The sequence below is a fragment of the Oncorhynchus keta genome, chromosome 26 (genome assembly GCF_023373465.1).
Source record: "Oncorhynchus keta strain PuntledgeMale-10-30-2019 chromosome 26, Oket_V2, whole genome shotgun sequence".
In the NCBI taxonomy this organism is placed as follows: Eukaryota; Metazoa; Chordata; class Actinopteri; order Salmoniformes; family Salmonidae; genus Oncorhynchus; species Oncorhynchus keta.
Genome location: NC_068446.1, coordinates 35,045,974 through 35,068,462, shown reverse-complemented (window position 1 = coordinate 35,068,462; position 22,489 = coordinate 35,045,974). Strand labels below are relative to the sequence as shown.

At 43.0% G+C, this 22,489-nt stretch overlaps 1 protein-coding gene across 1 annotated transcript; it reads left to right on the top strand.

Moving 5' to 3' along the window:
- Positions 1-2,140: 2,140 nt before the first annotated feature.
- Positions 2,141-21,133, top strand: LOC118359310 (actin nucleation-promoting factor WASL-like). The gene is given in 12 exon segments (XM_035737791.2): positions 2,141-2,580; positions 5,234-5,368; positions 5,498-5,584; positions 5,680-5,776; positions 6,566-6,589; positions 9,632-9,848; positions 10,239-10,281; positions 13,791-13,944; positions 16,845-16,885; positions 16,887-17,417; positions 17,503-17,611; positions 18,397-21,133. Coding segments are annotated over 12 exon segments (1,605 nt in total). The 5' UTR covers positions 2,141-2,475; the 3' UTR covers positions 18,459-21,133.
- Positions 21,134-22,489: the final 1,356 nt, after the last annotated feature.

The window sequence follows — 22,489 nt, the reverse complement described above, 5'->3', positions numbered from 1 at the left end:
TGTGTGTGTGTGTGTGTGTGTGTGTGTGTGTGTGTGTGTGTGTGTGTGTGTGTGTGTGTGTAATGTAATGTAATGGGATTACTTTCCCCTTAAGAGTCATTAGAAGAAGACAAAAAGGATCCATCAAACGCATTTGGTGTGTCATCATAGTGGTCTCTGATCTGTGGTCAGACTTGCTCAGGTGGAATAATCTTAAACATGCACCTTTTTTCAATGCTGATTTTAATGTTATTGAGAAAATAGAAAGGTGTCAAAATGAATTTTTGTTTCGCAAACATCCTTTATGAATGTAAAAGTAATCCAAGAAGTTATCATCTACAGTAGTTTATAAAACATATCTGTAATCTGATTACAATATTTTTAATGGTAACACAACTGAATACGTTTTTTGCATGCATTCGTACGTGTGTGAGTGAGAAAAAGAAAGAGAGAGAATCTTGTGGCCACCACATAAAATCAATGTTTATTGGTCGTGTAAACAGATTTGCTGATGTTAGTGCAGGCACAGTGAAAAGCTTTCAATTCAAAACAATACACACATCATCCATAAAGTGATTTTTGTTAATTAAGAAGTATCAGAAAGAGCAATATCAGAACGAGCAATGTCAGAGTCAAATGGTAAGACTTATGATGCAGCAAGTCTCTCCCTGCTAATGTTAGCCTGGTGTCGAATCCAATAACCTTTTAACGTCATACACCCAAACACACAAGAAGTGTTGCTAGCCTAATAGATTAGCGCTTTGCTAATACCTCTCTGACAGGGTTTAAGGAAGGACCAGGTGGCACCTGGTAGGACACCCCCCTCAGATAAAGTCTGTCCATCTGTCTACCTCTCTTCCTCCCTTCTTGATATGTTAGATGAAAGACACAGAGGAGCACTTAGAGGCAAATCTCCACCCCAGGGATTATTGATTAAAGCTCAGTGTTTGGGGTGAGATAATGAAGCACAGGGCAGTGTGGTAGCATAATACCTGAGGACAATAAACCTGAAAACACCAAGTGCAGTTGGAAAGGTTTCCTAAAAGCACTTTCGTGCTCCGTTTCACACCTATAGCCAACCCCATGGCCCCAAGGCCCCAAGGCCCCATGGCCCCAAGGCCCCAAGGCCCCAAGGCCCCATGGCCCAAAGGCCCCATGGCCCCAAGGCCCCAAGGCCCCATGGCCCCAACATATTTAATTTATATCAGCCATAGTTGTTCATGTTGAAATTCCAGTGTCACTAAATGCTGTTTGCACTACAGATGAAAACTCATAGTCTTGTTTGGAGCAATTTTACTGAATGAATGATTATATAATCAAATCCTTAATAAGATGAACATTTGAGTTTTAAAAACACAGATGCCAGCTTGAGGCTATCAAGTAAAAAAGTGGTCGACTATTTTACATTATTTTATTAAACAGGAGAATCTGAGAAATTACAGTCATATTTTATTCAATGTTAGTCATACTCAACTAATCATGTTCAAATGATGATATAGGTTTTAGACTTGTTTTAAATCTACAACAACATATCCATATCGATAGGCATTGAACTCACTGAACTTTGTGTTTGAGAGAGAGAACTAGAGAAGAAGAGAGAGAAGCAAAATATTACTTATTTTGTTTTTATATAGCAGGTTCATGTGCTCAAAATGCTTCTAGATGTAATAAGTAGGTTATATGCTGTACACGTAACATTGTATCGCTCTCTTTGAAAATATGACAACAGCAGTAGCTCCACCCTAATAAATAGCAAACATGTTCAGTTACCAATCGTTCTACAACGTTCCAGATAGAAACCATGAATAGAGCCGATGTGATTCCTTATTCTACATGTCAGAGAAGCATGTTTGCGCTTCATATGATTTCTATCTGAACGTTCCAAAACGTTGCGTCCTACTGAACGCGCCCCAGTCACGGTCCAGCTCTGCACGCACCCCCTTACAACGTAACGCATTCCTTTGGCAAAATCCACTGGGAAATAGGGCTAGACCATTCCATCCTTCGTGATATTTTTGGCATCCTCATTATATTGTAACACCAGAACATTTACAGACGACATTAAAAATATATATTTTTTAATGCAAATGAATTTATTTCGGAAGAGGGGGCCTTACTCTTACATTTTTATATGATGTTTTGGTTTCTCCTCCCCCTCTCTCCATTGGAATGGTTGTTCCTTCACACTACCTACTGTGCCATGTTGGATGGATGTAACGTTATCGATGTTGCAGCTGGAGTTACGAATGAAAGTTTAGATTTTGCCCTCTGCAGAGATTGGGGTTCCCACGGATTCTTCGAGGACCCTGGGGCATGGTGACGTTATTCAACAACCGGGATCCAAAAATATTTCATTTTGCAGGCCTCTAGCTACCTTAGAAACAACGTAATAAGACGATGCAGTCGCAGGCCATGGCGACCAAAGGCTGCATGAATTGTTTGTAATATTCAAGAGTAAAACAGTTAACTTTGTTTATCTGGAAATTATTTGGGAACATGAATAGCCATCCTCCGCAACGCCGGGTTGGAAATATTGGCTCCATACTCCTCACCCCGCAAGAGAACGAATGCCTCTTCAACTACCTGGGAAGGAAATGCATTGTAAGTTGTCTTGTTTACGACCACACTAAGCTCTCAAGTGCAATTTATCTACCTGTAACTATGCGAAAATAATGTGTTAGGCTATTTGCAAAATGTTAGTGTACTGTTATGTAGGCTAATGTTAGGCAATAGCCTGGCTGCAGGCCGATAAGACGCATAACAGCTCAGCAGCTTTTTCCATGGCTTTGCTGGAACGATGCAGGGAAGAGTATGGGAAAGCAGAGATGTTTGCCTGTCAAGGGGATTTGTTGTCAAGAAATTGGCTTGGAAATGTGAACATTTTCCCCTGGCGTATTAGTTTACCTCGGCCTGTAAACAAATGCAAACGCAACTATTATAATTCAGTGCATACCCCATTATTAATAAACAGGTCAACATTGTATCGGCTAATGTTGCACGCGACTGTGTGTTTATAAATTGACTGCACTGCTGCTAATGTATTAAGTGCTGCCTATTGACGCACTGCAGTCTGGCATTTTTGCACTTCAATATTTTGTTTTAGTTTGACAGCCATTGCAACTTCCCGAGGGAAGACATTAGCCTGTGTGTTTGCACAATAGGGAATATGGTCAGAACTATCCCAATAATGGACTAAAAGAGCCTAACGTTAATCCTTATAGTCCAAGGACCCTGTTCCGTTTAGAGGTGAATTGGCTCTGGCAGCGAAAACAACCAACTCAATCTAAACGATAATCTATTCTCAATTGCGGTACACATTCTAGAAACCTAAAACCCTCTACTTTCATATCATATCCAAACAAATGCCAAATATACTGTTTTAACAGTTGCAGCTGACAGTATTTTTCAGTGAAAACACGTTTGTGGTGTCCATCTTTCGTTTACACACTAAACGAAAAATAACAGCTCTGTAACATGGAAATATGTCCGGCTGGGAAACCCTAACCTTATAACGTTGTGTAAGTCATTTGACATAATAAAAAAATATTAAAACATTTTAAAAAATCCCTTGCTGATATGAAAAATATACTGAACAAAAATATAAATGCAACAATTACAGATATTTTACTGCGATACAGTTCATATAAGGAAATCAGTCAATTGAAATAAATTAATTGGCCCTAATCTATGGATTTCAAATGACTGGGCAGTGGTGCAGCCATGGGTGGGCCTGGGAGGGCCCGCAGTGGTGCAGCCATGGGTGGGCCTGGGAGGGCCTGCAGTGGTGCAGCCATGGGAGGGCCCGCAGTGGTGCAGCCATGGGTGGGCCTGGGAGGGCCTGCAGTGGTGCAGCCAGACACAGCCAATCAGAATTAGTTTTTCTCCATAAAAGGCTTTATTACAGACAGAAATACAAAAACGGCAGCTTAATGCTCTGGCAACAGCTCTGGTGGACATTTCTGCAGTCAGCATGCCAATTGCAAGCGCCCTCAATACCTGTGGCATTGTGTTGTGACACAATTGCACATTTTATAATGGCCTTTTATTGTCCCCGGCACGGTGCACCTGTGTAATGATCATGTTGTTTGATCAGCTTCTTGACATGTCACACCTGTCAGGTGGATGGATTATCTTAGCATAGGATAAATTCTCACTGACAGAGATATAAACATATTTATGCACAACATTTGAGAGAAATAAGCTTTTTGCATGGAACGTTTCTGGGATTCTTTTATTTCAACACTTTACATGTTGCATTTATATTTTTGTTCAGTGTATATTCCTTATCTTAAGAAATATACACTGAAGCGTTTTAACTTTCAGAAAGATCGTCAGGGCTCTTAACAAAATTCCTCTGGCCAAAAGATACTATCATCAATAGGTGCTAAAGGAAGTTAACTTCTGTGAAATGGTTAGGTCAGAACATACATAATTTCCCAATGCTGAAGGCTAATAATGTATTTGTGAAAGTCAAATCAGTCTATTCTTGAGAAGCTGCATTAGATGAACAAATGTGTCAAATGACAAGCCAGTGGAAAGACTACAGTAGTCTACAGTACCCTGTCCAGATAAATATTATATTAGGAGCAACACCATATGCCAAAGTCAAAGCCCTAGCTTGATGTGTGTTCTTTCTATCCCCTTAACCTTTTTCCTACCATGGGATTTGGGAACATTTAGACTTAGGCCAGTGACCTTTCCTGTGTTAGGATGAGGTGTGAGTATGGGGTGAGATGTGCTTACTCGTTTTCTCTCGCTCATACCTGCCATAATAAATCGTAGACAAGGAAGAGGAAGCAAGCCGGAGTGGTATTTCCTCTTCCTTGTGGTCTCCTTGGTGATTGGCATAGGTTGCTCTCTGTGTCCATGGTGACAGAAAACCAAGCTTTGGTTTGTGTGGCTACTGGCTATGTCTATCATTCTCTATCAGGTCTGCTCAGGCTGTCTGATTTGCAAACCTTGTACTATATGCTCCCGGGGCATCTAATCAGTGTTTCTTGTTCGTGGATGTGTTCCTCTTCCTCTATACTGTCATAACTTACTTATTGGCCCCTAGAGGCATTCCACTAGTTAGGCTTATTAACAACGGGGCCCATGTAACAAGTTGTAGAATGTAGTCAGTCAGTTTCATGTAGAAAAAAAGTGACTTGCAATCCAACACTGTACTTTTGCATCACATTGAATTAACATTGTGTCACTATAGTGTTTTTACTTTGCTGTACGTACCACACTCCCATTGTGATGATGTCCTCAGACCCTGTGCACAGCGGTGGTCCAGGTGTATGGGGCAGACAGGAGCTCGTCCTGGGTGAAGAGGTGCTGCGGAGTGGCCTGTCTGATCAAGGATAACCCTCTGAGGTCCTACTTCATCAGGGTCTTTGACATCAAGGTGAGTGAGTGCATTATAGGGAGGATGGTTGAAGTTAGCCTAGCCTCACTAGCTTAATACCTTTCCTGAGGAAATCCCTCTGTGCTGCCAATATAGGAATTTCAGTAACTGTTATTTCTCTCTTGTCAGGAAGGGAAAACCATGTTTGAACAGGAGCTTTACAATAACTTCTCAATCAACAGCTCGAGGTCCTATTTCATTTCGTTTTCAGGAGATGTAAGTATACTACTTCCGCTTGAAAGCTTGTGGACCCAACATAGACAGTGTCTTTAAAAAAATGACTGATCTCTCTTTCCTCACTCTATCTCCAGAACTGCCAGGTAGGCCTGAACTTCGCTAGCGAGGAAGAGGCCAAGCGATTTAGAGCCGCACTGAAAGACCTACTCAGCAGACGGCAACGTAAAACGGGTAACTACAGTGGCCCCGCTGGCTCAGTCTACACGCCTTCTGCTTTCTCATCACCTCAGCCTTTGACCCTCTGGACAGGGAAAGCGAAGAAAGCTCAAATGTATCTCACTGCTCTACTACTAACAACCCCACAGGGGCCCAATCCCAAATCATCCCATCATTTGCCTTAGATGTATCTTGTAACTCCTCGAGGGGTTCATTTGGGGTCAACAAGGTTCTATGAATGGGTTTGGAATTGAGCCCGGCATCAATTTTTTTTGCTGGTTGCTGTTGGAAAGTCAGTGGTATGTCTGTCTAGTCAAAACAGCAGAGGGTCTCTGTGTTAAAAGCTGTGATGGTGTTCCTTTCTGGCTTCCCTCCATCTCTCTCTGTTCCTCTCTGCTTGCCAGCCTTTGACGTGTACTGCTCTTGCTGTGAGGAGTGAGTTTCCAAAGACGTGGGGCTGGGAAAGGGGCTACTGTAATGGTATGTTAGGGACAGCTAGTTTAATTCTCTGTTTTTCCACAACAATTTTTTTTCTTGCGTTTGCATCTGTTCTGGAATTTATCCGTCGGCCAGAATCTGACTGGTCAGAGAACTGTCATTCTCTCCAGCCTGCAGTGGCTACCTTTCCAGACTTCCATCCTATTTGTCTGTCCATTGGACTCTCATAAACTAACTCTGAATGCTTTCCAAACACTTTGCTTTTCCTTTCACACTTCCACATACACTTTCTATCGCTCTGATAGCTGTGGCTTTTGCCATCTGAATTGGCTGAGAAATTATAATTGTGCCCGTTTTGTTTTGCAGAGAAAAGACGTGACCCTGCAAATGGTATGTTGTCCATTCTTTGAATTGTACCGATTTTTATAGTCCAAATGTTGATTTTCAACATGTAATGGGACACAATCCTTTGTTATTTTACGTTACAAAAGCATAAATCTCCTATAATCCGTCACGCAAAATCAAATGTACAGTAGTATGCATGTACACACACACACACACACCTTTGCGATATGGCATGATCAGACGGGTCAGTTATTGTAGAGAAATAGGCTAAATCAAATTCGTATGAGTACACATGCACTCACTCCGAGTATGACTTTGTTGACATTGTCATTTTTAGCCCTAACATTGGGCTTTAGGGTTAATCTGTGCAGCATGAGGCCCTCTGTGTGCCATGTGTAAACCATATGGGTCTCTCAGTGCGTGTCCAACTGCCAACTCTCTCTCTCTCTTTAAATCAGCCTTCTCACAGATACTTGTATACCTTAAATGTCATGTACTAATCACAGTACATTGCCTAGAATTTGGTATTTGAATGCAAATGGACCCAAATGTAGGGATCCTGTAGAAGGACTATTCTCCATGTTGGAAGGATATTGTTTGGGTAGGGATCCTGTAGAAGGACTATTCTCCATGTTGGAAGGATATTGTTTGGGTAGGGATCCTGTAGAAGGACTATTCTCCATGGTGGAAGGATATTGTTTGGGTAGGGATCCTGTAGAAGGACTATTCTCCATGGTGGAAGGATATTGTTTGGGTAGGGATCCTGTAGAAGGACTATTCTCCATGGTGGAAGGATATTGTTTGGGTAGGGATCCTGTAGAAGGACTATTCTCCATGGTGGAAGGATATTGTTTGGGTAGGGATCCTGTAGAAGGACTATTCTCCATGGTGGAAGGATATTGTTTGGGTAGGGATCCTGTAGAAGGACTATTCTCCATGGTGGAAGGATATTGTTTGGGTAGGGATCCTGTAGAAGGACTATTCTCCATGGTGGAAGGATATTGTTTGGGATATGTCATTATTGAGTGTGAAACTAACAAGGTGACATATTTGCCCTAGATTCACTCTTTGCTTTGGGAGTTATTTCCTTTTTTGCTTCCCTCTCCTCCTTCAATATGTTCATTTTGTTTTCCTTGTCATAATTCACTGTCATGTTGGCAGTTTGTGCTTTGGGAAAGGAAGCACGTTAATATTTATTGGTATTGAATGATTACATTTGAGATTTCTGAAGCCTAAAATGGACAGGAGGACAACCGTTAGCTTGGTCTGTCAATCATTGACTTACGTACAGCCAAACAGCTACATCTGAATGGTACCACTGCATGGATTCTTTGCAAGTTCTCCATTGAAAGCCCCCAATGAAGTGGAAAGATGAGGGTAAACGTGTCTCAAGGCAAGGGAGCTTTCAAAGTCATGCTTGCATGTCCTCGTCGATAGCTGAGACTTCTAACATGTCTAGGGAATCCAGGGATTTGGTTGGGATTAGCTGTGGATTACTGATTATGTCAGATCCAACTGCATTTTGTGGAGATTAACATGGACTCAAGGAGAGCGCGCAAATGCCTGGACTGGGGAGGTTTGACCACAGCCATGTACTGAGGGCTTCTGCATTCCAGAAGACTGTTAGCCCACTGATCTGAAGCCTAACTTAGGTATCAGCCAAGGTTATTCATCATGCAAGAGTAGGTAACAGACCTAGCTCCGTTACAGTTGGCCGTTGCAGTTTCAATCAGAAGGCGTTATTATCAAGTTCCTAGACATAATCCATAGCAGCCATGTTAGTGCCTCCTGGGTAATATTGACCAATAACAGTCCAAGGAATTAGCTGAATTTTAAACCAAGCGCTAGATGTTCATCATGAATGGATGAATTGAATTGTCCAAGGCAGCAGCATGGCTCCCGGCTCAAAAAGTTGACCAAAACTGTCTTTGTGTGACTCTGGGTTTGACCTAACTGATGTCACATAAGTTCCAACAAACACACACACCAGGAGGACAAACACTGGTTTTCAACCAGATTGATTCTGTCAGTGTTTCTTTAGTCTTTCAGTTCTTTAGTCTGTGAAAGACTGCTGTGCTATTCACTGGTGCAGCCACAGGTAGTTTGAGAGCCTCGCCGGTCAGTTAAATAAAAAATCCATCAAATGAGTCCATTGGTCTCCCCAACTCTATATCATCTGAATGGAACAAGGATGTATTGCACCAACTTCTTTATCAAGTCTGTCTTTATCAGAGTCATGGGACAGTGAGTTGAAGTTTGGAAGAGTGATTGGCTGTCCAGTGCTGCTTGTGGATGGGTTTTATATGCCTTTGCCCTGCCCTTGTCCTTTTGAGAAAGAGTGTGGTGCTAAAAGACCTGAGGACTAAGAGCTGGCTGAGAGAGGTGTTTAACGGTAGGGTTGTTGTCATGCAGATCCCATTTCAATTCTAGTGAATTAAGAAATGAATGCACATGATTGACATAATGATGTAATTATTTTTTGGCATAAAATGTAAAATCTTTTGCTAATCTGAATTAGAATTTAAATGGAATGTGACACGCTGGTGTTAGGGTTCTAGATATTCACAAAGGCATGTGTGTAGAGGCATGTGTGTGGAGGACAGTTAGTGCCCTCTGTTAGTTGTCTTTACACTAACTTGAAATAGTTCTAAATACATCAGAAGACTGGTATTTAATTGTGTGTGGTCCTGCATTGTCAGCTGTGAGATTGACCTGGCCTGAACTGTTGATGGGTTTTAGAGACTACCATAGTCACAACACAGACCAAGTTATACAGTAAGCTTTTACGGCCAGTCAAGTATGCAAATTATTGTTACCCTCGGGTCTCTTATGAATAATTAAAAAGGGCTGTATAATCGGACCAGTCTGTATTACAACTTGTTGGGTATGCTAAGAAATGAAAGAATGACCTTTTGGATTGGCTCCCACTCATTTTGTGAGAGCTTCCCAGCACTGGTTCTGAGCATCCCAGCACTGGTTCTGAGCTTCCCAGCACTGGTTCTGAGCTTCCCAGCACTGGTTCTGAGCTTCTAGTTCTAACAGTTTCTCCCTTTCCTCCTTCTCTCTCTCCTCTCCCTCCTACTAAAGGCCCAGCTCTCCCTATGGCCACTGTGGACATCAAGAACCCGGAGATCAACAATGTGCGCTTCCACAACTCCCACCATCATCATCACCACCAGCAGCAGCATCAGCCACACCACATCAACAACATGCTGCACAGCAGCTTCAGCAAGAAGGAGAAGAAAGTCAAGGGCAAGAGAAAGAAGCTCACCAAGGCTGACATAGGCACCCCCAGCAACTTCCAGTGAGTGGACCACCCTTCTGTCTATAGAGTACACTTCAGACGGGTCTTTGTGGAGAGATGTAGCGCAGCAGGAGTTTCCCTGTATGTATGTTGTGTTCTGTGAAGTTGTTGTGTAACGTATTGAGCTCGTCACTTACGTTTGAGGGCTTGCTTCATTGTGTCTTGTGAACCTCTTCAATGGCTCAATTGTGTTTGTGTGCATTCAAAACTGCACCCGTGCATGTGTGTGTGCACAAGCCAGTGGGTTTACATGAGGGTTTGTGCTTGGACATGTTTGTTGTTGCATGTGTAATGCGCAGCTGCACGTGTGTTTGTGAACCGGCTTGCGTGTAGGTACACGTGTATGTATGTGCTCATCCCTGTCTGTCCTGTGTGTCTGTATCTCTTCAGGCACATCGGCCATGTGGGCTGGGACCCAAACACAGGCTTCGATGTGAGTACCACACACACCCACACCCTTCATGGGCACACAATGGTGACCTGTGTGGCCGACCCATGATTGACCCACACAATGGCCTCTGTTGGATACAGTGCATACTTATCATACATTCAATGATGTCATACAAGTCCCACTTGCAACCCCGAATATTCCAGAAAATATTTTGTCACTATTTAGGGAAGCTATACTTCAAAAACATTAAGTGATTTTGCTAATATAGGCCAGATGAGTTATTGTTAGGTCTATCATTGTCATGCTATTCAAACAACTGTCAGAGAAGTTGGCTTAAGCACATACAGTACAGGTCTAGGACCAGGCTAAATAATAATTATAATAATAATGCTTTATTACATTTGTAAAGCGCTTTGCATTTGACAGAATAATCCCGAAGTGCAAAAAATAGAAAAACCTAATAGAAAGAAAAATGGACACAACTAGACAGGACAACTGACACAGAACCCAGCTGACATTACAAGGGACAACTGACACAGAACCCAGCTGACATTACAAGGGATAACTGACACAGAACCCAGCTGACATTACAAGGGATAACTGACACAGAACCCAGCTGACATTACAAGGGACAACTGACACAGAACCCAGCTGACATTACAAGGGACAACTGACACAGAACCCAGCTGACATTACAAGGGATAACTGACACAGAACCCAGCTGACATTACAAGGGATAACTGACACAGAACCCAGCTGACATTACAAGGGATAACTGACACAGAACCCAGCTGACATTGCAAGGGACAACTGACACAGAACCCAGCTGACATTGCAAGGGACAACTGACACAGAACCCAGCTGACATTACAAGGGACAACTGACACAGAACCCAGCTGACATTACAAGGGATAACTGACACAGAACCCAGCTGACATTACAAGGGATAACTGACACAGAACCCAGCTGACATTACAAGGGATAACTGACACAGAACCCAGCTGACATTACAAGGGACAACTGACACAGAACCCAGCTGACATTACAAGGGACAACTGACACAGAACCCAGCTGACATTACAAGGGACAACTGACACACAGAACCCAGCTGACATTACAAGGGACAACTGACACAGAACCCAGCTGACATTACAAGGGACAACTGACACACAGAACCCAGCTGACATTACAAGGGACAACTGACACAGAACCCAGCTGACATTACAAGGGACAACTGACACAGAACCCAGCTGACATTACAAGGGACAACTGACACACAGAACCCAGCTGACATTACAAGGGACAACTGACACAGAACCCAGCTGACATTACAAGGGACAACTGACACACAGAACCCAGCTGACATTACAAGGGACAACTGACACACAGAACCCAGCTGACATTACAAGGGACAACTGACACACAGAACCCAGCTGACATTACAAGGGACAACTGACACAGAACCCAGCTGACATTACAAGGGACAACTGACACACAGAACCCAGCTGACATTACAAGGGACAACTGACACAGAACCCAGCTGACATTACAAGGGACAACTTGACACAGAACCCAGCTGACATTACAAGGGACAACTGACACAGAACCCAGCTGACATTACAAGGGACAACTGACACAGAACCCAGCTGACATTACAAGGGACAACTGACACCAAAGAACCCAGCTGACATTACAAGGGACAACTGACACAGAACCCAGCTGACACTACAATGGCCAACTGACACCAAAGAACCCAGCTGACACTGACACAAGGGACAACTGACACACAGAACCCAGCTGACACTACAACTGACACACAGAACCCAGCTGACATTACAAGGGACAACTGACACACAGAACCAAGCTGACATTACAAGGGATAACTGACACACAGAACCCAGCTGACATTACAAGGGACAACTGACACAGAACCCAGCTGACATTACAAGGGACAACTGACACAGAACACAGCTGACATTACAAGGGACAACTGACAAACAGAACCCAGCTGACACTACAATGGACAACTGACACACAGAACCCAGCTGACACTACAACTGACACACAGAACCCAGCTGACACTACAATGGACAACTGACACCAAAGAACCCAGCTGACACTACAAGGGACAACTGACACCAAAGAACCCAGCTGACACTGCAAAGGTCAGCTGACACCAAGGAACACATCTATGAACAGAAAGTCTTCCTAAAGAGAATGGTCTTTAGGAGGGCTGGGAGGGCATTCCAGAGTCTGTGGTGACTTCAGGTGGTCTGGGAGGGCATTCCAGAGTCTGTGGTGACTTCAGGTGGTCTGGGAGGGCATTCCAGAGTCTGTGGTGACTTCAGGTGGTCTGGGAGGGCATTCCAGAGTCTGTGGTGACTTCAGGTGGTCTGGGAGGGCATTCCAGAGTCTGTGGTGACTTCAGGTGGTCTGGGAGGGGAGTCTGTGGTGCATTGGGAGGGCCAGAGTCTGTGGTGACTTCAGGTGGTCTGGGAGGGCATTCCAGAGTCTGTGGTGACTTCAGGTGGTCTGGGAGGGCATTCCAGAGTCTGTGGTGACTTCAGGTGGTCTGGGAGGGCATTCCAGAGTCTGTGGTGACTTCAGGTGGTCTGGGAGGGCATTCCAGAGTCTGTGGTGACTTCAGGTGGTCTGGGAGGGCATTCCAGAGTCTGTGGTGACTTCAGGTGGTCTGGGAGGGCATTCCAGAGTCTGTGGTGACTTCAGGTGGTCTGGGAGGGCATTCCAGAGTCTGTGGTGACTTCAGGTGGTCTGGGAGGGCATTCTGGAGGAGGTCAAGCTAAAAGCCCGATTTCCCCCAAGGAGCGGAGCTTAGTCCTGGGAGCGTGGAGGAGCAGGCTATCGCTTGACCTGAGGGTGCGGGTGGGGTTATGGAGGGGCATTTCCATGAATACACTGGAAAGTCAGCAGAAGGGTTTTGAATTCAATCTGGAGTGAGACAGAGGAACACATCTAAAACACAGTCTGAATCTGCAGTCAGTGATGCATGTCACTAAGAACAAAGTGGACCAGAGAGCTTGTTGATGGACAGAATACAGTCTGTTTTAATGACCCTAATGAGCATGACTGATTGAACCCCTTTTCCTTGGGCTTAATTGCATGTCTATTTACTTGACTAGTCATGCATACAGAAGTATCACGCACACTCTTTCATGCCGAAGCAAAGAAGACTATCTGCAGAGATCACTATTACCCAATTATGATTGAACAAACAAAAAGTAGTCAGTTAAGGGCCATGTGTTGTTGTCTGCACAATCTGGTGCAATACCCATGTTCATCCAGAAGATGGCAGAATGCCACTTAGATTTTCAAAATAATTAGATTCTTGTCGTGCTATATTATGTTTTATTCGTTAAATGGAATTGGCATTGCATTTTTGTAGTTGGCAGGCCATGGTTGTATGTAGAGCATAATTTAAGCCATTTTCAAAACATTACAGATTCCATCCGCTCAGGATAAAATGCAGAGAGAAACAAATATGTTGGTTTTGAATTGTCCTGACCCGGTCTCTATCTCTTTCTCTGCCCCAGTTGAATAACCTGGATCCGGAGCTAAAGAACCTGTTTGACATGTGTGGCATCTCAGAGGCCCAGCTGAAGGACAAGGAGACCTCCAAGGTCATCTATGACTTCATCGAAAAGAAAGGAGGGGTGGAGGCCGTCAAGAACGAGCTCCGTAGGCAAGGTGAGTTCACTGGAATCATCCTCAGTTCCTTGTATCTCAAGCAATGATGTATATAAACCCTGGAGATCTGATGCTATGTATTGGCCTCCAACTGCTCTTAAATACAAGTAAAACTAAATGCATGCTCTTCAACTGATCACTGCCTGCACCTGCCCGTCCGTCCAGCATCACTACTCTGGACGGTTCTGACTTATGAATATGTGGACAACTACAAATACCTAGGTGTCTGGTTAGACTGTAAACGTTCCTTTCAGACTCGCATCAAACCTCTCCAATCCAAAGTTAAATCTAGAATTGGCTTCCTATTTCGTAACAAACAAACAATACCCTACTCAATAAATTGGATGCAGTCTATCACTGTGCCATCAGTTTTTTTTAATCAAAGCCCCATATACTACCCACCACTGCGACCTGACGCTCTAGTTGGCTGGCCCTCGCTTCATTCTCGTCGATAAACCCACTGGCTCCAGGTCATCTACAAGACCCTGCTAGGTAACGCCCCGCCTTATCTCAGCTCGCTGGTCACGATAGCAGCACCCACCTGTAGCACGTGCTCCAGCAGGTATATCTCCCTGGTCACCCCCAAAACCAATTCCGCCTCTTCTTCCAGTTCTCTGCTGCCAATGACTGGAACGAACTACAAAAATCTCTGAAACTGGAAAAACGTATCTCCCTCACTAGCTTTAAGCACCAGCTGTCAGAGCAGCTCACATATTACTGCATCTGTACATAGCCCATCTATAATTTAGCCCAAACAACTACCTCTTCCCCTACTGTATTTATTTATTTTGCTCCTTTGCACCCCATTATTTCTATCTCTACTTTGCACATTCTTCCATTCCAGTGTTTTACTTGCTATATTGTATTTACTTTGACACCATGGCCTTTTTTGCCTTTACCTCCCGTATCTCACCTCATTTGCTCACATTGTATATAGACTTATTTTTCTACTGTATTATTGATTGTATGTTTGTTTTACTCCATGTGTAACTCTGTTGTTGTATTTTTAAAATGTATTTCACCTTTATTTAACCAGGTAGGCTAGTTGAGAACATGTTCTCATTTACAATTGCGACCTGGCCAAGATAAAGCAAAGCAGTTCGACACATACAACAACACAGAGTATGTATGTATGTATGTATGTATGTATGTATGTATGTATGTATGTATGTATGTATGTATGTATGTATGTATGTATGTATGTATGTATGTATGTATGTATGTATGTATGTGTCGAACTGCTTTGCTTTATCTTGGCCAGGTCGCAATTGGAAATGAGAATTTGTTCTCAACTTTGCCTACCTGGTTAAATAAAGGTAAAATAATAAAAAATATTTAAAAAATTGACCATTGAAAAGCCAGTCAGCCATATTGCCCCCCCCCCGCAGTAGGAGCAGTCCTCTATTTGAATGAATAATTCTACAGTATTTAAATTAAATGTTTCAAGGATAAAATGACATGTATTTAAGTATTTTGTTTTTGTAGTGTGGACAGTAACATTAGTCATCTTACAAATGTTTTCCTGAAAGTATGTATATATATATTTTTAAAATGTTTGTCACATAATTTAAAAGTCTGCATTATGGTGTCTGTACTAGAATACATGTGACAAAGAGTAATGTAGACATTAATAAAAGCAATGCTATCCACCTGAGTTAAAGCAGTTCTGCATGCGACAATGTGCCAAAATCCCTCTACAGTAATGTGAAAGACTGATCAACAACTACAGGAAGCATTTGGTTGCAGTCATTGCATATGAAGTTGGCACAACCAGTTATTGTGTGTAAGGGGGAAATTACTTTTTCACACAGGAGAATTGGGTGTTACATAACGTTTCTTAATTAGCAATGAAGCCATCACATGCTGTATGTTTAAGAGATGCGCAGGCTACATTTAAATATGCATTACTATATTATTTTTCATTAGGCCTACATGTACTTTGAAGTATTATTTTCATTTGTCACTATGACAATGAACACACCCTAAAAGCACTAAATGGTCTGAACCAGTATCTGTGGGTGGGAGACCTCATGAATGGTCTTGTTACCACCCTGTTAATAGCAGCTTACAGTAGGATGCGTTTAACAGTTGATTGACAGGTTTAGGCCTGTAGAACGATACACTTTCCTCTAGTGTGGATGCTCACCAACGTTTTATAGTTTTTGACTTTGTTGAATGGTCCGGGCCTCAACTCCGACACAACTAACATTATCACAACAGAATTAGCCTACTAGTAGGTCTAGATAATGTTAGTGAACTTGAATGAAATAAGTATAACATTACACTTAGACATTTTATACTTGTTTACTTGACTTTTATTTTCTATAAATTGACTCAATTAATTTACTTGTAACTCTGAAGTTAATGAAGTCAATGGTGAGAATGTACTCTACTGGGAATGAGATGGTGAATGCCAGACGGGGCTTATTCATGTGGTCTTTTCCCAGGGCCGCCCAGGTGGTGTGGTGGGTAACTATCGGTTTGTTTCCATAGAGTGGTGGTTCGTGTGTTTCTGCCTCAGGTATTGACTATGTGAACTTTGACCTGCATAACTGGATAAAGCTGACTGCTGTTTGGTTTGTCTGAATTTAAAATGAACAGAATCGAAAGGCTATAATGTAAAATGTTGCCAGAAGTGAATTTCTGAGCTCAATGCTACAGGGTTTGAATTAGGCGTTAACTCTTGGTGGATAACCTATAATTGGGAACAACATTTTTGGTGATGCATGCACAAGTTATTTTCAGTGCTTATAAGTGAGAGAGCCCTGATTTTGTAATGGGAACATTCAGAACTCTCGTTCTCCCCAGTAATTCAAACCCCTGCTGAATGGGATATTGTGACTGTCAAACTGATCTGTCTCTCTCGCTCTCCTTTTCCATCTTTTTTTTGTCCTACTAAGCCCCACCACCTCCTCCGTCTCGGGGTGGCCCACCTCCTCCTCCCCCCACCCCACAGCTCGGGCCCAGCTCCTCCCCCACCACCACCACCCCCATCGCGAGGTGGCCGGGGTGCCCCGCCACCACCTCCACCCTCTCGGGCCCCCACCTCTGCCCCTCCCCCCCCTCCCCCCTCCAGGCCTGGTGCCCTAGGAGCCCCCCCTCCTCCCCCGCCCCCCAACAGAGGGGGCCACGGCCACCACCACTACCAGCCACCGCCTCCACCCTCACATGCCCCCCAGGCCCCACCGCCACCTCCCCCACCAGCAGCACCACCCTCCGGTGGCGGGGGAGCCCCTCCTCCACCTCCTCCACCACCACCCCCACCTGGACCCCCACCCCCTCCAGAGCTGGACGGTGGTGTGGAGTCGCCCCACTCACCCCCGGGCTCGGGGGGTAAGTCGGCCCTGCTAGAGCAGATCCGTGTGGGCACCCAGCTGAAGAAGGTGGAGCCACCGGCCTCCAAGCCACCGGCCACCACGGTAGGGCGCGACGCCCTGCTCGACCAGATACGGCAGGGCATCCAGCTAAAAACCGTAAGTGCCTCTGTCTGCCTGTCTGTGTTTGAGTGTATTTCCATGTTTGTTTGTGTGATTAACTCTGTGTGTGTGCGTGTCTCAGGTACCAGACGGCCCTGAATCGGGCTCCCCTACACCGGCCCCCTCGGCAGGCATCGTGGGGGCACTTATGGAAGTCATGCAGAAGAGGAGCAAAGCCATCCACTCCTCAGGTAGGTTCCAACTGGCAGGTTTATTTATTTCACCTTTATTTATCCAGATGAGTCAATTGAGAACCAGTTCTCATTTACATTAACAACCTGGCCAAGAGGCATTGCAACAGTGAACAGGACAACGCACAATACCACTAAAAGTAAAACACTATACAGAGGAGTACAAATTCATGAATTATAAACCGAGTGGTTCGAACCCTGAATGCTGATTTGGCTGAAAGCTGTGGTATATCAGACCGTATACCACGAGTATAACACAACTATTTTTACTGTCCTAATTAGCAATAAGGCACCTCAGGGGTTTATGGTGTATGGCCAATATACCATGGCTAAGGGCTGTACCCAGACACTCCACGTTGTGACGTGCATAAGAACACTGTCAAGCCGTGGTATATTGGGGAAATACCACACCCCCTGAGGTATTATTGCTTAAATATACAGCAATGCCGAATATTTACAGTGAGTTAGAGCAGAAAATTCCAAGGCAACACAGCCGACTGTGTGATGGAAGTGATTCGGTTAACAGCACTTGCTTGATGAATAACCTTGCCTGAGACCTGAAGACTTACGTTGACTCCCTGAGCTAATGCCTCGACTTTAGCTCAACCGGCGAATACAGTCTTGTGCCATGCAACCATTGGTGAGCAGCTGCAAGTCAAGATGCTGAACTGAACTACTTGTGTTCTTTGAGAATTAATCCGGATTGTGTTATTACCAGTTGCCCTTAATATAAATATGTAGATCTCTTTATATTTTGTTAACAAGTCTGCTTTGACATTTCCTAGATGAAGATGAGGATGATGATGACGAAGAGGATTTTGAAGATGACGACGAATGGGATGACTAGTAATATTTCTCGTCCTCCTCCCCAACATAACTGACACTAAACTGATTTTAAAATCTTCCAAAAGCGGACTAAAATTGAGAATGTTCTATGATTTTGCTCTATTTATTGTTGCCTTTTTTGCTTTTATTAACCTGTGCAATACCTCGTTCATTTAATCTGTAAAGTGTTGTCACATACCCTCTGTAGAGTATCTCTGGTAACACTTTCCTGCGACTCTGTCATAGAATGCTCACATCACCGTTAAAAGCATGATATACAAATATTATAAGCTGTCATAACTGTTCATGGTAATACGCTGACATGCTTAGGCTGACCACCACTGCATGTGACGCTGCGAGATTGCTTGTCGTAAGCTAATACAAGGTGTTATAAATCACCAATGACACCTGGCGTCTGTTTAGGAGGGGGCAATGTCACGGAACGTCCAGAGATAGAAACCTATTGTGTAGAATAGATATGATTCTCGGTCCTCAAGAATAGTTCTTATTCACTTACAGTATCAGCTAACATTATATTTCCATCTGCAACGTTCTGAACACTTAGCCCTATGGAATAACACACTGCTGCTATGTCATGGTTATGACAGCCTAAAGACAGCAGGTTCAAGTAGTACGGTATCTGATGGATTAACAGTGTGCCATTCTAGTTAGGATATATTTGTTTGGTGTGTTACTTTAAATGTTCTGTTCCCCTGTCTGTAAAGAAAGGGAGATACATATACATATACATACACACACACACACACACACACACACACACACACACACACACACACACACGTAACAAACGAAAGAGGTCATTGTTGTGTCGTTATTGTTGTTAATGCAAGATAACACTATTTTCTTACCCTACTTTTCTGTACCTTCGATTTTCTTAATGAGATCCTAGTTTAGCACAGTTATTTTTTCATATGGAGGCCACTTATTAGAATTGTAAGCCCAAATTGACTAGTGTAAATGTGTTCAATGCTTCGTTCAAAGCTGTTATATCTTGGCACAATTTCAAAATTGAATTTACTATAAGAGTAACAGTGCAATGTCATAGTTGTGTTCCAACAATCTGCTAAAGTGATGGGGAAAACAAAGCTTACGATGGGCTGGATCAGTATACATATGTAGGATCTTAATATGAGCCTGTTTGCTGCAGCAGGAAAATAATCCTGCGGCAACAGGAACTGTGATTTTTTTTTTTTGTGTGTATTTTTCATGCCTTTTTTCGCCCCAATTTCGTTGTATCCAATTGGTAGTAGTTAGTCTTGTCTCATCGCTGCAACTCCTGTACGGACTCGGGAGAGGTGAAAGTCGAGAGCCATGCGTCCTCCGAAACACAACCCAACCAAGCCGCACTGCCTCTTGACACAATGCCCATCCAACCAGGAAACCAGCCGCACCAATGTGTCATAGGAAACACCGTACACCTGGCGACCGTGTCAGTGTGCACTGTGCCCGGCCCGCCACAGGAGTCGCTAGTGCGCGATGAGACAAGGATATCCCTGCCGGCCGAACCCTCCCTAACCCTGATGATGCTGGGTCAATTGTGCGCTGCCCCAAGGGCCTTCCGGTCGCGGCCGGATGCATCAGTGCCTGGCCTCGAACCCAGAATATCTAGTGGTACAGCCTTAGACCAATGTGCCACTCGGAAGGCCGGAACTGTGAATCTTTATGTGGATTATAATGAATGGACATTTTTCATGAGGGAAAATCAAGTCTGGAAATTAAACTTCAGAAGCCTTTTTAAACCTCAAATATACTACAAGTTAAAAATGTCCTACATTGTGGAAAAGTTCTCCAGCAACGGGATGATCAAATTTAAGATCTACATCTGTATACTGCCTGCCAGTCATTGACTAATGGAATATATAATATATGCTATTTAGCAGACGCTTTTATCCGAAGTTATTTAGTCTTAAGTGCATACATTTTTTATGTATGGCTGTCCTGGGAACCAAACCCACTATCCTGGCGTTGCAAGAGCCTTGTCTACCAAATGAGCTACAGAGGACCAGAGAGGATCATGGAAGCTCTTAAAGCAGCTTTTATTAGAATCCATTTATGATTGACACTACGGAAATGTCCTGCTCATTATGGGTTTACAGAGGTGTCCTGTGTTAACTTTCAGAGGGGAAATTATCACTACAAAAATGTATAACTTATACAAAAATAGGATTCATTTAAGGTTTTGTTTTGTCTCTTTTCTCATACTTACTGTATCTGTTACAATAAATATTATTCTCTCCTCCCTGCTGGAATTAGAATAATATTTATGTTACTAGCTATTAGGTCAGTGTTCATATTCAGCAGATCTAGAAACATCTTCAAGTTTTTCTTGAACTTTTATGGGATGAGTCTGTAAATGCCTCCATACAAAAGCTAATAAGGAACCAAAATTGTCATTTGCACGAAGCGTCTACAAGGCTTTGGTTTCACTATCCTAAATGCTTTCATGGTGATAATGCTGATAATGATGCCTGTGAAACTCAATTTTACAGCATATACAGAAGTAGCCAAATGGATGATGTTTGAACCGTATTGCCTGTCTCAATTTTTACCATCCTCCACCGAGGTGATTGCTGCATTAAGAAACCGTAATACTGACATCAAACCTTCAAAAGAGGTTGGAAAAAGCAATGGAAATACTAAATTGTATACTTAAATAAATGTTAATATTTACAGAGACCTTGTCAAGTGTTCCTTTTTTTACATATTAAATGTTGTCCTATTTCAACTGGTATTTACCTAGTATGTGTTTTAAAGATAACAATGGATCATTTCAGGTACTTTAACTTGTAGGTAACTCTATGTAACCACAACTTTAGCCTGCAACAAACAAGGTCAATATAGGACTGAAGTCAATGTTTTGATTGAGAGGATGGCAATAGGTGTTGTTCCTATTGTAGATGACTCCATTACGGACCATATTCAGTCTGGAAGGCTAAAGCGTTACAGATTTTGCAATAGAAATTGAAAGGTAACTTCCGATTGAGGCAACATATGCAACGTTTACCGTGAATGCAGTCTCCGCAAAAGCGGGAACATTGCCTTTAAATTGAAATCACGCTGTAAAGCTGAACTTCCACGATGTGGATTGAGCAGATCTCAATGATTAACAGGATGACAATAGTTGTTCCTTTTGTAGATGACTTCACTCAACTGCATTTCTTTGTATGAGTGAAGTTGTACAGTGAAAATATCATATTCTATGCATTAGTTCCATTCACCCTGTGATGCACCTTAGTGATTGGGTCAAAAAAACGGGTTATATTGGGTTATTATTTTTGACAATCGTGATATTATTGTTGTGCTAGTTGTCTGTACCTGCACCAAAACTACAGTATTTTTCCTTCATAGCTTGTTCTCCATCTTATTTTTAAATGGGGAGACTTTGTTTTCAGGTCTTTTATTTCCACGACTGAAAAAAAATGTTTTCTCCTGTCTCTCTCTTCTTTCTGCAGCAGACATATGGTGAGCAATATGTTTGGAACTTCGAATAACAATAAATTCACAGTATTGGATCGCAATACATGTATAGTATAGTGATAATATCGTATTATGAGGTCCCTGGCAATGCCCAGCCCTAGTGCATCTGATATGTCACATTCATAACATAGTAACACTGTAACGCTACTCCTTGGTTTGAATCCATTCCCAGCCCTAGTGCATCTGATATGTCACTTTCATAACATAGTAACACTAACGCTACTCCTTGGTTTGACTCCATTCCCAGCCCTATGAATCTTGTCTAAATTACCATTTCCACAGTTAAAATCTCCATGTATGACTTTTACTGTAATTTTGAAGATATGAGACCACAATAATAAGGGTTCTCTCTGAGACCAGAGGGAAAACGTGTTAGCTTTGAACAGCTGCAAAATGAACTGGAATGAATTGGGAACAGTTCCAAGATACACACGAAGCAGCCAGGTGGGATTAGAGCTGATTCAGTTACAGATACCACTGTGTTCTATTTTTGTTGCAAGTCATTTCAATCCTGGCGAAGATGGGACAAGGCTTATCTTTAGGATATTCCATAAG